Source organism: Thalassophryne amazonica, chromosome 7, assembly GCF_902500255.1.
Source record: "Thalassophryne amazonica chromosome 7, fThaAma1.1, whole genome shotgun sequence".
NCBI lineage: Eukaryota > Metazoa > Chordata > Actinopteri > Batrachoidiformes > Batrachoididae > Thalassophryne > Thalassophryne amazonica.
The window spans coordinates 92,605,211-92,617,916 of record NC_047109.1 but is presented as its reverse complement, the minus strand read 5'-3'; the positions used below and the strand labels follow the sequence as shown (position 1 = coordinate 92,617,916).

General features: G+C 42.7%; 1 protein-coding gene across 4 annotated transcripts in view; it reads right to left on the bottom strand.

Moving 5' to 3' along the window:
• Positions 1-12,706, bottom strand: part of kirrel3l (kirre like nephrin family adhesion molecule 3, like) — a 122,344-nt gene that overhangs the window by 26,487 nt on the left and 83,151 nt on the right. For all 4 annotated transcript variants that reach the window (XM_034175071.1, XM_034175073.1, XM_034175072.1 and 1 more), the window contains exons 2-3: positions 10,445-10,597; positions 9,700-9,849 (exon numbers count right to left, since the gene is read on the bottom strand). In XM_034175071.1, the coding sequence (XP_034030962.1) occupies positions 9,700-9,849; positions 10,445-10,597 (303 nt within the window). The remainder of the gene's footprint in view (positions 1-9,699; positions 9,850-10,444; positions 10,598-12,706) is intronic.

Below are 12,706 nucleotides of genomic sequence, written 5' to 3'. Positions count from 1 at the left end.
GAGGTCTGTCCATAAAGTATCGTACCTTTTGATTTTTTTTTTTTAACTATATGGATTTGATTCATATGTTTTCACGTCAGACAAGCTTGAACCCTCCTGCGCATGCGCAAGTTTTTCCACGCCTGTCGGTGATGTCATTCGCCTGTGAGCACGCCTTGTGGAAGGAGTGGTCCCGCCCCGTCGTCGGATTTTCATTGTCTGGAAATGGCGGAATGATTTGGGTTTTTTTTTTCCATCAGAATTTTTTCAGAAGCTGTTAGAGACTGGCACCTGGAAACCATTCGAAAAATTTATCTGGCTTTCGGTGAAAATTTTACGGGCTTCACAGAGAATGACTGTAACTACAGCTTTAAGGATGGCCCACAATGGCGCTTGACACGCTGCGCTCCGAGCCGCGACGACAGGCATGAACCACCGGATTATTTCTAAACGGATGGCTGTGTGGAGCTGGGACCGTCGTGTGCACTTTCTCTGGTTATCACAAGAGCTGGACATCAACCATTTTCCGTCAGATTTCACTTTTAACAAGAGATTTTGTCGTGGAAAGCCGCGCGGAGGCTTTGTGCGTCACGACCGATTCGCTGTTCGAGCGAGACAAAGGAACACCTCCGTTTCGGAGTGTTAGAGGACAAGTTCGGACATGCCCAGCTCTCCACAATTTCTCTTATAACTCACTCGACTGGTAAGCATTGAAAGCCAAGATAGGCATGTCGCAACTTGTCCTCTAACACTCCGAAATGGAGGTGTTCCTTTGTCTCGCTCGAACAGCGAATCGGTCGTGACGCACAAAGCCTCCGCGCGGCTTTTCATGACAAAATCTCTTGTTAAAAGTGAAATCTGACAGAAAATGGTTGATGTCCAGCTCTTGTGATAACCAGAGAAAGTGCACACGACGGTCCCAGCTCCACACAGCCATCCATTTAGAAATAATCTGGTGGTTCGTGCCTGTCGTCGCAGCTCGGAGCGCAGCCCGCCGAGTGCCATTGTGGGCCATCCTTAAAACTGTATTTACAGTCCTTATTCTCTGTGAAGCCCGTAAAATTTTCACCGAAAGCCAGATAAATTTTTCGAATGGTTTCCAGGTGCCAGTCTCTAACAGCTTCTGAAAAAATTCTGATGGAAAAAAAAACCCCAAATCATTCCGCCATTTCCAGACAATGAAAATCCGACGACGGGGCGGGACCACTCCTTCCACAAGGCGTGCTCACAGGCGAATGACGTCACCGACAGGCGTGGAAAACCTCACGCATGCGCACGAGGGTTAAAGCTTGTCTGACGTGAAAACACATGAATCAAATCCATATAGTTAAAAAAAAAATAAAAAGGTACGATACTTTATGGACAGACCTCGTATACCAGGTTTGTTCAAGATTGATGCATATGGATCAAGAAGTTACTATGATGCTTCAAAATGTGTACCGATTTTCTATTCGGGATTAAACGGGAAGGCTTGGCACTCTGTGGAATAGCCCCATTAGTGTCTTACATCTGACAGGATCAAGCTTATACACAGCAGAGTGGCCAATATCGGCACTACCTAGCCGATATTGGTAGCTTGATGAAATCCTGCCCACTGATGGTGCAACTCTTTAGGCAACATGTCAGTCATACTTTGTTATACCCACCCCAAGATACCTTTTATGTTCAACTACCACACCCTGTACATGTAAATCAAACAACTGAAATGGTTTGGGAACTGGCAGATGGGGGTCTTAATTCTACCCGGTTCTTATTGTAATACTGTCCCTTACAAAGTACAAAGTCAAAGTATTCCTCAGTTTGAATCTAGTCAAAGTCATGTTGAAAATCAGGCCTGGGTCCCCAGAGATGCAGCCCACATAGGGACTCCATCTTGTGAGAGACCCTGAACAAAGCCAACAAGTGATTCTTATAAAAGACAATGTAGGCGGTACAGTGCGTGGGTTTTATTCCCACAGCTAACCTGATTGGCTCGTGTAGATAGAGGGGAAATCCCAGCCCTTGCCTTCAGCCCACAGTTATTCAGTACCTAGTGGAATCTAACTCCTTTGTTTGGACTTTCTGATCAGATAAAACCAGTTCAGACCAGTTGACATGCAGACACAAACAGATAACTAAAACTCACTAATAAAATATAACCATAAGCATAGCAAATACTTGATATAGTAAAAAAAAAACTAGAAGCACTCAGAGAGCGCAAACCTCTGCCAAGGCCATAGGGCCACTGACGTCACATGGAATACCCTTTGGCAAAGAGACTTATTCCACATTGTTTCACGCATCTACCGTCATGTTTCAGATTCAGTGGTTAACCCTCTGGGGTCCGAGGGCATTTCTTGGACAGTTCACTCGCCTGGCATAAATGATTTATTATTGCTGTTAACAGCTTTCCCTGCATCTCACAGTCAAGTTTTATGTCTCTGTTTTTTCAGGACAACCTGTACTTTCAAAACATATATGCTATAGTTGTGTTTTATAAGTGTAATAAAGGTTTACAATCAGAAATAAGAAAGGAAAAAGTAAAGTGGAAAATAATTTTCCACACACATTTATTCAAAACACACAGCAAACTATAATAAACTAGTAACACATCACTCCTAAAAACAATCTTTGGTGTGTCACGTGAGGTGAATCTGCCCTACGATTGGATTTTGGAAAACCATGTGATGGTGAACCAATTCCGACTGGACACTCACATTGCTTACGTCATCACACAGCTTCTATGAGGAGTACAAAGATGGTGGACAGTGACTCGAAAGTCCGCGGAGTTAACTTTTCAGCAAAAAAAATTAAGTTTCTATCTCATATCATTAAAAAGTTATTTATAATTTAGTAAAGCTTGGTCTCAGCTATCGTATAAGACGGTGTTGGCCCCAGAGGGTTAAACCCTTAGATCTTCAGCAAATGTATTTATAAAGAGAAACTGCATGAACTATATGAGGGCTGTCAATAAAGTATAGGTCCTTTTTATTTTTTTCAAAAACTATATGGATTTCATTCATATGTTTTTACTTCAGACATGCTTGAACCCTCGTGCGCATGCGTGAGTTTTTCCACGCCTGTCGGTGACGTCATTCGCCTGTGAGCACTCCTTGTGGGAGGAGTCGTCCAGCCCCTCGTCGGAATTCCTTTGTCTGAGAAGTTGCTGAGAGACTGGCGCTTTGTTTGATCAAAATTTTTTCTAAACCTGTTATACACATCGAAGTGGACATGGTTCGAAAAATTAAGCTGGTTTTCTGTGAAAATGTTAATGGCTGATGAGAGATTTTGAGGTGATACTGTCGCTTTAAGGACTTCCCATGGTGTGAGACGTCGCGCAGCCGTCGTCAGCCTGTTTCAAGCTGAAAACCTCCACATTTCAGGCTCTATTGATCCAGGACATCGTGAGAGAACAGAGAAGTTTCAGAAGAAGTCAGTTTCAGCATTTTATCCGGATATTCCACTGTTAAAGGAGATTTTTTTAATGAAAGACGTGCGGACGGGTCAGCGCGTCGGGATGCAGCCGGTGCGGTGCGGCGGCACAGGAAAAACACCTCCGTGTTGATAACCATTTGTAAAATCCAGGCGGCTTTTGATGGCTTTCAGTGGAGTGAGTATCAGAAATTGTTTAACAGCTGGACATGTTCCAACTTGTCCTTAAGGCTTCCAACGGAGGTGTTTTTCCTGTGGCGGAGCGTCGCGGCGGCTGCGAGCCGATGCTGCAATCCGCCCGCACGTCTTTCATTAAAAAAAAATCTCCTTTAACAGTGGAATATCCGGATAAAATGCTGAAACCGACTTCTTCTGAAACTTCTCTGTTCTCTCACGACATCCTGGATCAATAGAGCCTGAAATGTGGAGGTTTTCAGCTTGAAACAGGCTGACGACGGCGCCTGAGAGCGCTGCACGACGTCTCGCACCGTGGAAAGTCCTTAAAGCGACAGTATCACCTCAAAATCTCTCATCAGCCGTTAAAATTTTCACCGAAAACCAGCTTAATTTTTCGAACCGTGTCCACTTCGATGTGTCTCACAGGTTTAGAAAAAATTTTGATCAAACAAAGCGCCAGTCTCTCAGCAACTTCTCAGACAAAGGAATTCCGACGAGGGGCTGGACGACTCCTCCCACAAGGAGTGCTCACAGGCGAATGACGTCACCGACAGGCGTTTAAAAACTCACGCATGTACACGAGGGTTCAAGCATGTCTGACGTAAAAACATATGAATGAAATCCATATAGCTTTTGAAAAAAACAAAAAGGACCTATACTTTATGGACAGACCTCGTAGAAGTGTTTTTATTTTCTAGTAAGTTTATTCAATGAGGGGTAACAAATGCTAAATTATTTTTGTTCAGCCTTTGTGACCAGTCTTTATGAAGTTAGATACAAAAATGTTGAAACTGGCCCTCTGCTGCAATGATAAAGAATCCTTAAAAAAAATGACTGGATCCAGATTGTGTTCTGGATCATTACCAAAATTTAATGACTTCTAAGTTAGGCCAAGATACACCCCTGGTAAAAATTTCATTGAAATCCATTGAGGATTTTTTTTGAGTAATCCTGCTAACTAATCCAACCAACACGACCGAAAGCATAACCTCCTTGGCGGAGGTAATAAAATTCCATAACAAATAAATGGACTGCATTTATATAGCGCTTTTCCATCTGCATCAGACACTCTAGGTGCTTTACAATAATGCCTCACATTCACGTCAATGTCAGGGTGCTGCCATGCAAGGCACTCACTACAGACCGGGAACTTGGGGATTAAGAACCTTGCCAAAGGGCCCTTAGTGATTTTCCAGTCAAGCTGGGATTTGAACCGAGGATCCTCTGGTGTCAAGCCCAACGCTTAACCACTAGACATCACCTCTCCAATAAACACAGATAGATCTAACAGGGGGCAGGTTCAAGCTTCATTTGTCCTGCTCAAGTCACTCAGGTGTTGCCTATGCTCCGCCTCTTTACCCATGTGTGAGTTGGCTGAGATCAGATCAGATCCACATCATACGTTGTCACATTTGGAGCCTCCCTATTTGAGCTGCAACCTATGGCTAACATCACAGAGGGTTTGTTCAGTATATATACAGTCTATGCATGTTCCCCCTGTCTGTGCAGTACAACTCAATGAGGTGACAATGTAGAGTATTGACAGTGCTAATGAACACAGTGAAGTTCCTTTCCATGCCACCAGATGCCAGCAGTGGTTTTCTTAATCCAATTCCCACAAGACCCATCCCTTTCTTCTCCTCCGCCCAAACCCCATCCCCTCGCCCCTCCCGACCACTGAACGTCTGTGTGAAGAAGTAGATCACTCACATCATGTTAATATAAAATCCGCCTTGCGGTTGACAAATGTTGTGCCTTACTGTAAAATGTGCTAACTGTGCAGATCCTGACTTCCATGCAAGTAATTTGTGACTGCAGCAATCACATTATCCTAGAGGAGCACAGTCTTGATTATCGTTACTGAGAGGCGAAGGCTTTCTTTTCTTTCTTTAGCTGAGTCTTTTAGTTGTGCTTTTGGTGGTTCTGGATGATGTTGTACAGACCCAAGTTTCAACAAAAATGCTCGGCTATCTTTGAGTGATGATGATAATAAAGATGACTAACGAGAGCACCGCGCTCGTAGGGCGCAAACCTCCACCAACGCTAGTTTCCAATTCCACAATTTTTACCTTGGAAAAAATGTTCAAGGTCAAAGTCCTGCTACAAGTGACTTTTCACGAGTCAAATTAGACGTGGTCAAAATATCCAGCTCAGTCTCATGTTTTATTTATTTATTTTTTCATGCTCTCATCACGAAATGAGTCGAATTTTTGTAACGGGGCTTTTTTAAACTCACTATTACTAACCCTACTCCTACCCCCAACCCTAACCATAACTACCCCCTCCCCCTGCTTCACTTTTAATTTTGTGCAGCCATCACAGAATGAATGAGAATGAATTTGTGCTTCATTGACGAAAATGAGGCGCTTTTCATCACTATATCACGAACCAATAGATTAATGTATATTTCGTGCTGCTGAATCACGACTTGCCGTGAGACCAGGTTGCAAATGTCAGGAGTATGTATTTAGTTCATGTACTTGAATCAAAGGTTTTTTTGTGGTGTTGTCAAGTTTTTCACTTTCTGAATTATTTTTCAGATAATTTTCACAGAACATTGGTTGTTTTTGTTATGCACGATTTGTCATTGCTGTTTGGCACTTGGTTTCCGACTGATAACTGGAAGACAAACGGGCATAAAATTGGAACATCCATACAGTTTTTCTTGGTGTAGGTAAATCCAGATATAATGCAAAATGTACACCAAATGGGCTTTTCAATATTAAATTAAAATGTCCACAAAATCCACAATCCGGATCAAACTTTGTCAGGTGATAGTGAGTGACAGTCTGCACCTCACTTTCAAATGTGAGAGTGATTGCGGCATGTTTGATTAAGAGATAATGTAAAAATACATTAAATGGGGTTTTCAGTGTTAAATTTAAATGGCCACAAAATCTATAAGGTGGATCAGTTCCAGATCAAACTTTGTCAATAAAGGATACCATCCTACAGAATGCTTTCAAATATAAAAGAAATTTGATCTTTTTTGACAGATATGAATTTTTGAAAATTCACTGTTAAAGATGGGGATTTTTCCAATTTTGCCCTTTGACCTTTAAAACTGAGTTATGTTTTGCCAATCAGGATATGAATCTTCAGTAAAAATGTCATTTTTCTTTTATTTTCTTTTATTGTTTATGCAGCAGTGTCACCAGATCAAATTCCTTGTAGGTGAGAACTTATAGTATATGATAAATTGTGGGCTTTAAGCTGTTCACAAACAAACAGGCAAACAAACAAACGGGCAAAAACATAACCTCCTCCAACTTCATTGGCGGAGGTAATAAATTGGAAAGGAGTTAAACAGAAGCTGAATCTAGCGTGTGTTCTCATCCATTCTTGTGAACTGGAGCCTGTATTAATAACATTTACATTTACTCTGATGGACTACCCAGCAGTGGGGAATAAGTTTCATTACACTAGAAGTCTTTCAGAAAGCGCTGTAACTAGGTTTAAGGATATGATTCCTTCTTTATGTTCTCTAATGCCATATACCAACACAGTGCAGAGTAGCTACCTAAACTCTGTAAGTGAGATAGAGTATCTCGTCAATAGTTTTACATCCTCATTGAAGACAACTTTGGATGCTGTAGCTCCTCTAAAAAAGAGAGCTTTAAATCAGAAGTGCCTGACTCCGTGGTATAACTCACAAACTCGTAGCTTAAAGCAGATAACCCGTAAGTTGGAGAGGAAATGGCGTCTCACTAATTTAGAAGATCTTCACTTAGCCTGGAAAAAGAGTCTGTTGCTCTATAAAAAAAAGCCCTCCGTAAAGCTAGGACATATTTCTACTCATCACTAATTGAAGAAAATAAGAACAACCCCAGGTTTCTTTTCAGCACTGTAGCCAGGCTGACAAAGAGTCAGAGCTCTATTGAGCTGAGTATTCCATTAACTTTAACTAGTAATGACTTCATGACTTTCTTTGCTAACAAAATTTTAACTATTAGAGAAAAAATTACTCATAACCATCCCAAAGACGTATCGTTATCTTTGGCTGCTGTCAGTGATGCCGGTATTTGGTTAGACTCTTTCTCTCCGATTGTTCTGTCTGAGTTATTTTCATTAGTTACTTCATCCAAACCATCAACATGTTTATTAGACCCCATTCCTACCAGGCTGCTCAAGGAAGCCCTACCATTATTTAATGCTTTGATCTTAAATATGATCAATCTATCTTTGTTAGTTGGCTATGTACCACAGGCTTTTAAGGTAGCAGTAATTAAACCATTACTTAAAAAGCCATCACTTGACCCAGCTATCTTAGCTAATTATAGGCCAATCTCCAACCTTCCTTTTCTCTCAAAAATTCTTGAAAGGGTAGTTGTAAAACAGCTAACTGATCATCTGCAGAGGAATGGTCTATTTGAAGAGTTTCAGTCAGGTTTTAGAATTCATCATAGTACAGAAACAGCATTAGTGAAGGTTACAAATGATCTTCTTATGGCCTCGGACAGTGGACTCATCTCTGTGCTTGTTCTGTTAGACCTCAGTGCTGCTTTTGATACTGTTGACCATAAAATTTTATTACAGAGATTAGAGCATGCCATAGGTATTAAAGGCACTGCGCTGCGGTGGTTTGAATCATATTTGTCTAATAGATTACAATTTGTTCATGTAAATGGGGAATCTTCTTCACAGACTAAAGTTAATTATGGAGTTCCACAAGGTTCTGTGCTAGGACCAATTTTATTCACTTTATACATGCTTCCCTTAGGCAGTATTATTAGACGGTATTGCTTAAATTTTCATTGTTACGCAGATGATACCCAGCTTTATCTATCCATGAAGCCAGAGGACACACACCAATTAGCTAAACTGCAGGATTGTCTTACAGACATAAAGACATGGATGACCTCTAATTTCCTGCTTTTAAACTCAGATAAAACTGAAGTTATTGTACTTGGCCCCACAAATCTTAGAAACATGGTGTCTAACCAGATCCTTACTCTGGATGGCATTACCCTGACCTCTAGTAATACTGTGAGAAATCTTGGAGTCATTTTTGATCAGGATATGTCATTCAAAGCGCATATTAAACAAATATGTAGGACTGCTTTTTTGCATTTACGCAATATCTCTAAAATCAGAAAGGTCTTGTCTCAGAGTGATGCTGAAAAACTAATTCATGCATTTATTTCCTCTAGGCTGGACTATTGTAATTCATTATTATCAGGTTGTCCTAAAAGTTCCCTAAAAAGCCTTCAGTTAATTCAAAATGCTGCAGCTAGAGTACTGACGGGGACTAGAAGGAGAGAGCATATCTCACCCATATTGGCCTCTCTTCATTGGCTTCCTGTTAATTCTAGAATAGAATTTAAAATTCTTCTTCTTACTTATAAGGTTTTGAATAATCAGGTCCCATCTTATCTTTGGGGCCTCGTAGTACCATATCGCCCCAATAGAGCGCTTCGCTCTCAGACTGCAGGCTTACTTGTAGTTCCTAGGGTTTGTAAGAGTAGAATGGGAGGCAGAGCCTTCAGCTTTCAGGCTCCTCTCCTGTGGAACCAGCTCCCAATTCAGATCAGGGAGACAGACACCCTCTCTACTTTTAAGATTAGGCTTAAAACTTTCCTTTTTGCTAAAGCTTATAGTTAGGGCTGGATCAGGTGACCCTGAACCATCCCTTAGTTATGCTGCTATAGACGTAGACTGCTGGGGGGTTCCCATGATGCACTGTTTCTTTCTCTTTTTGCTCTGTATGCACCACTCTGCATTTAATCATTAGTGATCGATCTCTGCTCCCCTCCACGGCATGTCTTTTTCCTGGTTCTCTCCCTCAGCCCCAACCAGTCCCAGCAGAAGACTGCCCCTCCCTGAGCCTGGTTCTGCTGGAGGTTTCTTCCTGTTAAAAGGGAGTTTTTCCTTCCCACTGTAGCCAAGTGCTTGCTCACAGGGGGTCGTTTTGACCGTTGGGGTTTTACATAATTATTGTATGGCCTTGCCTTACAATATAAAGCGCCTTGGGGCAACTGTTTGTTGTGATTTGGCGCTATATAAAAAAAATTGATTGATTGATTGATTGATTGTATGTACTTTGGTCTGATGACGGCGTTCCCTAATTGCTCCTGAGTGCTGCTAGTCAACAGGCCTTGGCTGCGAGGATCATGAGTGAGTTATGTATCTTACCTAGTACAGTGAGCTTGGCACGGTGGGAGCGCAGTGCCGCCTGTGTTGCCTGACACTCGTACACAGCGTCATCCGCCAGCTCTGCAGAATCGATCAGCAAGCTGTGCTCGCCTGATAGCGGGTCGCCCATTAAAGAATAGCGTGTCCAGCCTGCATGGAGCCAGCACAGAGAATAGAATCAGAGACAAACAAACCAACAAAAACGGAATGAAAGAAGCAGAAAATGGGCAGATTTGTGCCTTGAGCAGAGACGAGAGAAACGGGATGAGGCAAGATACAAATGAAAGCGAGCAGCAACCACGCTTGACTGGGCATTGAGCCGCTGCGTTAGCAGAGCAGCTTGAGACTGGATACGCAACGTGAGGCGGATGCTGCATGTGGACTCTGTCCTTTAAACTCGGACACAAAAAAGACGAGGTGGCTGAGGTGAAGAGGATGTACCTACTCGCTAGTCTGCCACGAATTTAAATGTCAGAGTGTGACAAAAGCCGATTGATTATCTACTTTCCGACAAGACCCTTAAAATGCTAAACAACAAATTAAAGTTCAGTGTGTTGAGCAGAAGCTGAGCTGTCTGCAGTACATTGTTCTCTCACCATTCATTTGTGTAAAACCCCGTTGGTTGACAGAGAGGGACCTAGTTTCTAATGAGACTCTGCATTGATTGCAGCCAGCCAGACAGACGGAAGGAGCGAGGAAGAGTACAATGTACGGAACAGGAAAGCAGAAATGTCAGTGGTACTACCTGGGAGGTCTCTCTCTCCTCCCAAAGCCAGGCCATCTTTGGTCCACTGCACCATTCCCCGGTAACCCACAATGACACAGGGTAGAGTCACCGATTGACCGGATACTACGACCTGGTCCTGGGGCTGCTGGGAGAAGTAGGCGGCTTGGGTGGCTGCAAAAAGACAAGGACAGAGTTACAATGTGTTTATACGGCTGCATTAACTAAAGCCCTCGTACCACCGAATAATGAACGATGAATAATGAGCCACGTAGCATGTTTTTTTGGTGCGAGTCGTTATTCACCAAATGTGGGAGAATAGTGGTTCTTAAAGGCAGAATATTTGGCTAACGAGGCTCATCTCTGAATGTGGCGCTAATTTTGAGAAGTTCAAAATTGAGCAAAAACAGCGTGGGGCAGTTTATGTACGAGGTACTACGAAGACAAACGAGGTTGTTAGAGGCATGTTAGTGGAGAGTGTGTATCATCATCCTCCTGCCGTGTTCTAATGGTTTTCTCACCAAAGCAGATTGTGGGCACTGTTCATACTTCAGGGCCAGTGCTAAGGTTGCGAGTGCATAAGTGCTTTGCTCAAGGCTGCATTTTTATTTCCTCATTGATCCTGACATGTCAGTGAGACCAAGGGCAATTGTGACAGACACAGACAAGAAACATAGCTAGACAATTATTCAAATACCACTACATGCATAAATCAACAATTTTCTAAAAGGATGGCTGTGTGTGTGTGTGTGTGTGTGTGTGTGTGTGTGTGTGTGTGTGTGTGTGTGTGTGTGTGTGTGTGTGTGTGTGTGTGTGTGTGTGTGTGTGTGTGTGTGTGTGTGTGTGTATATATCTCGTAAAGATACAGGTCTATGGCCCAAGCAGAGGGTCACCCCTTTGAGTCTGGTCTGCTTGAGGTTTCTTCCTCAGAGGGAGTTTTTCCTTACCACTGTTGCTCTGGGGGTTAGTAAGGTTAGACCTTACTTGTGTGAAGCACTTTGAGGCAACTCTGTTGTGATTTGGCGCTATATAGATGAAAATAAATTGAAAAATTGAAAATAGGTCTGATGGCCGAGTCTAGGAAGTCACTGAAATCCTGGCTCTCAGCCTGGATCAGACGTGTTCTTTCTCTTGATATCTGTCAGAATGTGTGTAGTTATGAGGTTAAGCAAAGCTTGACATGAGAATATCTCTATTTATCTTTCATTTCCACAGCCTATGTAAGTCTGGTGGTCACACAGACCGCCACTGCTTGCACACTAAAAGGAATAAAAAGGTGATATGTTATACAAGGAGTTAGAATGCTGTTACAAACACGGCATTTAAAGATGTAAAACTGTATTATAGGGCATGGTGGAAAAGTACGTATAGAGCTCAGAGCTCCATGAACTCCTCAGTCTGTGAGAAAATAAGCAAGCCTGGCATGTTAGAAAACGCTGTTTCCTTCCCTCGTAAATATGCCGTCTAAGAGGAATAGTCAAGCTGCTTCATAAGTTATTTAACTCTTTCCTAAGACCATATGGTTATATGCTCACTGACATGAAGCAAACACACTTCTGGGGAGAAAAATCTGCCACTTTTTCAGTGTGCTTTTTCTTTTCTTTTTTTTTTCTTTTTTTTTTTTGTAAAAATGGATGTTAAACAATCAAAACTCCATTAAAGTACCCAGGGGAGCCATTCGTTTGAGCCTGCTGAAAGTCAGCGGAGACACCTGCCGCCTGTTCCGCTGCCGTGTTTAAGTATTGAACGTACTCTTGCCGGATTGGCTGGCCTGCCTTCACATGCATGCAGAAACACAGCGGGAATACGGATCCGCGCTTCCAACTGTTTGTGCCGCTATGCTAAAGATTGAGTATTACAAACCGTACTGGCAGAGAATGATGGCAACGCTCCAGAGGTAACTAATCCGCAGGGGAAGGTAGGAGGAGAAGGAGCGAGCGAGGCAGTCGGTTGGTTATCTAAGTAGGGTGTGGGTGTGTGTGTGTGTGTGTGTGTGTGTGTGTGTGAGTGAGTTGGGAGGGGGACTTAAAAAAAATCCTTTCATCATTCTCCTTTCTTTGTTGTCGAGTGGAGAATGGAAGGGAAGGGGGGACATGGAAAGATAAAGAGGTTTCCATTCAGCGTTTTTAAGCCTGCCCCTCGAACTGCTTTTCTTGGTGGGTGTGCTTAAACAGACAGGGTTGCCCCCCTCACTCCCTAATCCTGGTGGAAAAAACCTGTTGAAAGGAGGGCAACATACGGCGGCCAGAGACACGGCCATTGTCCCCTTGTCCCTCTCTTTTA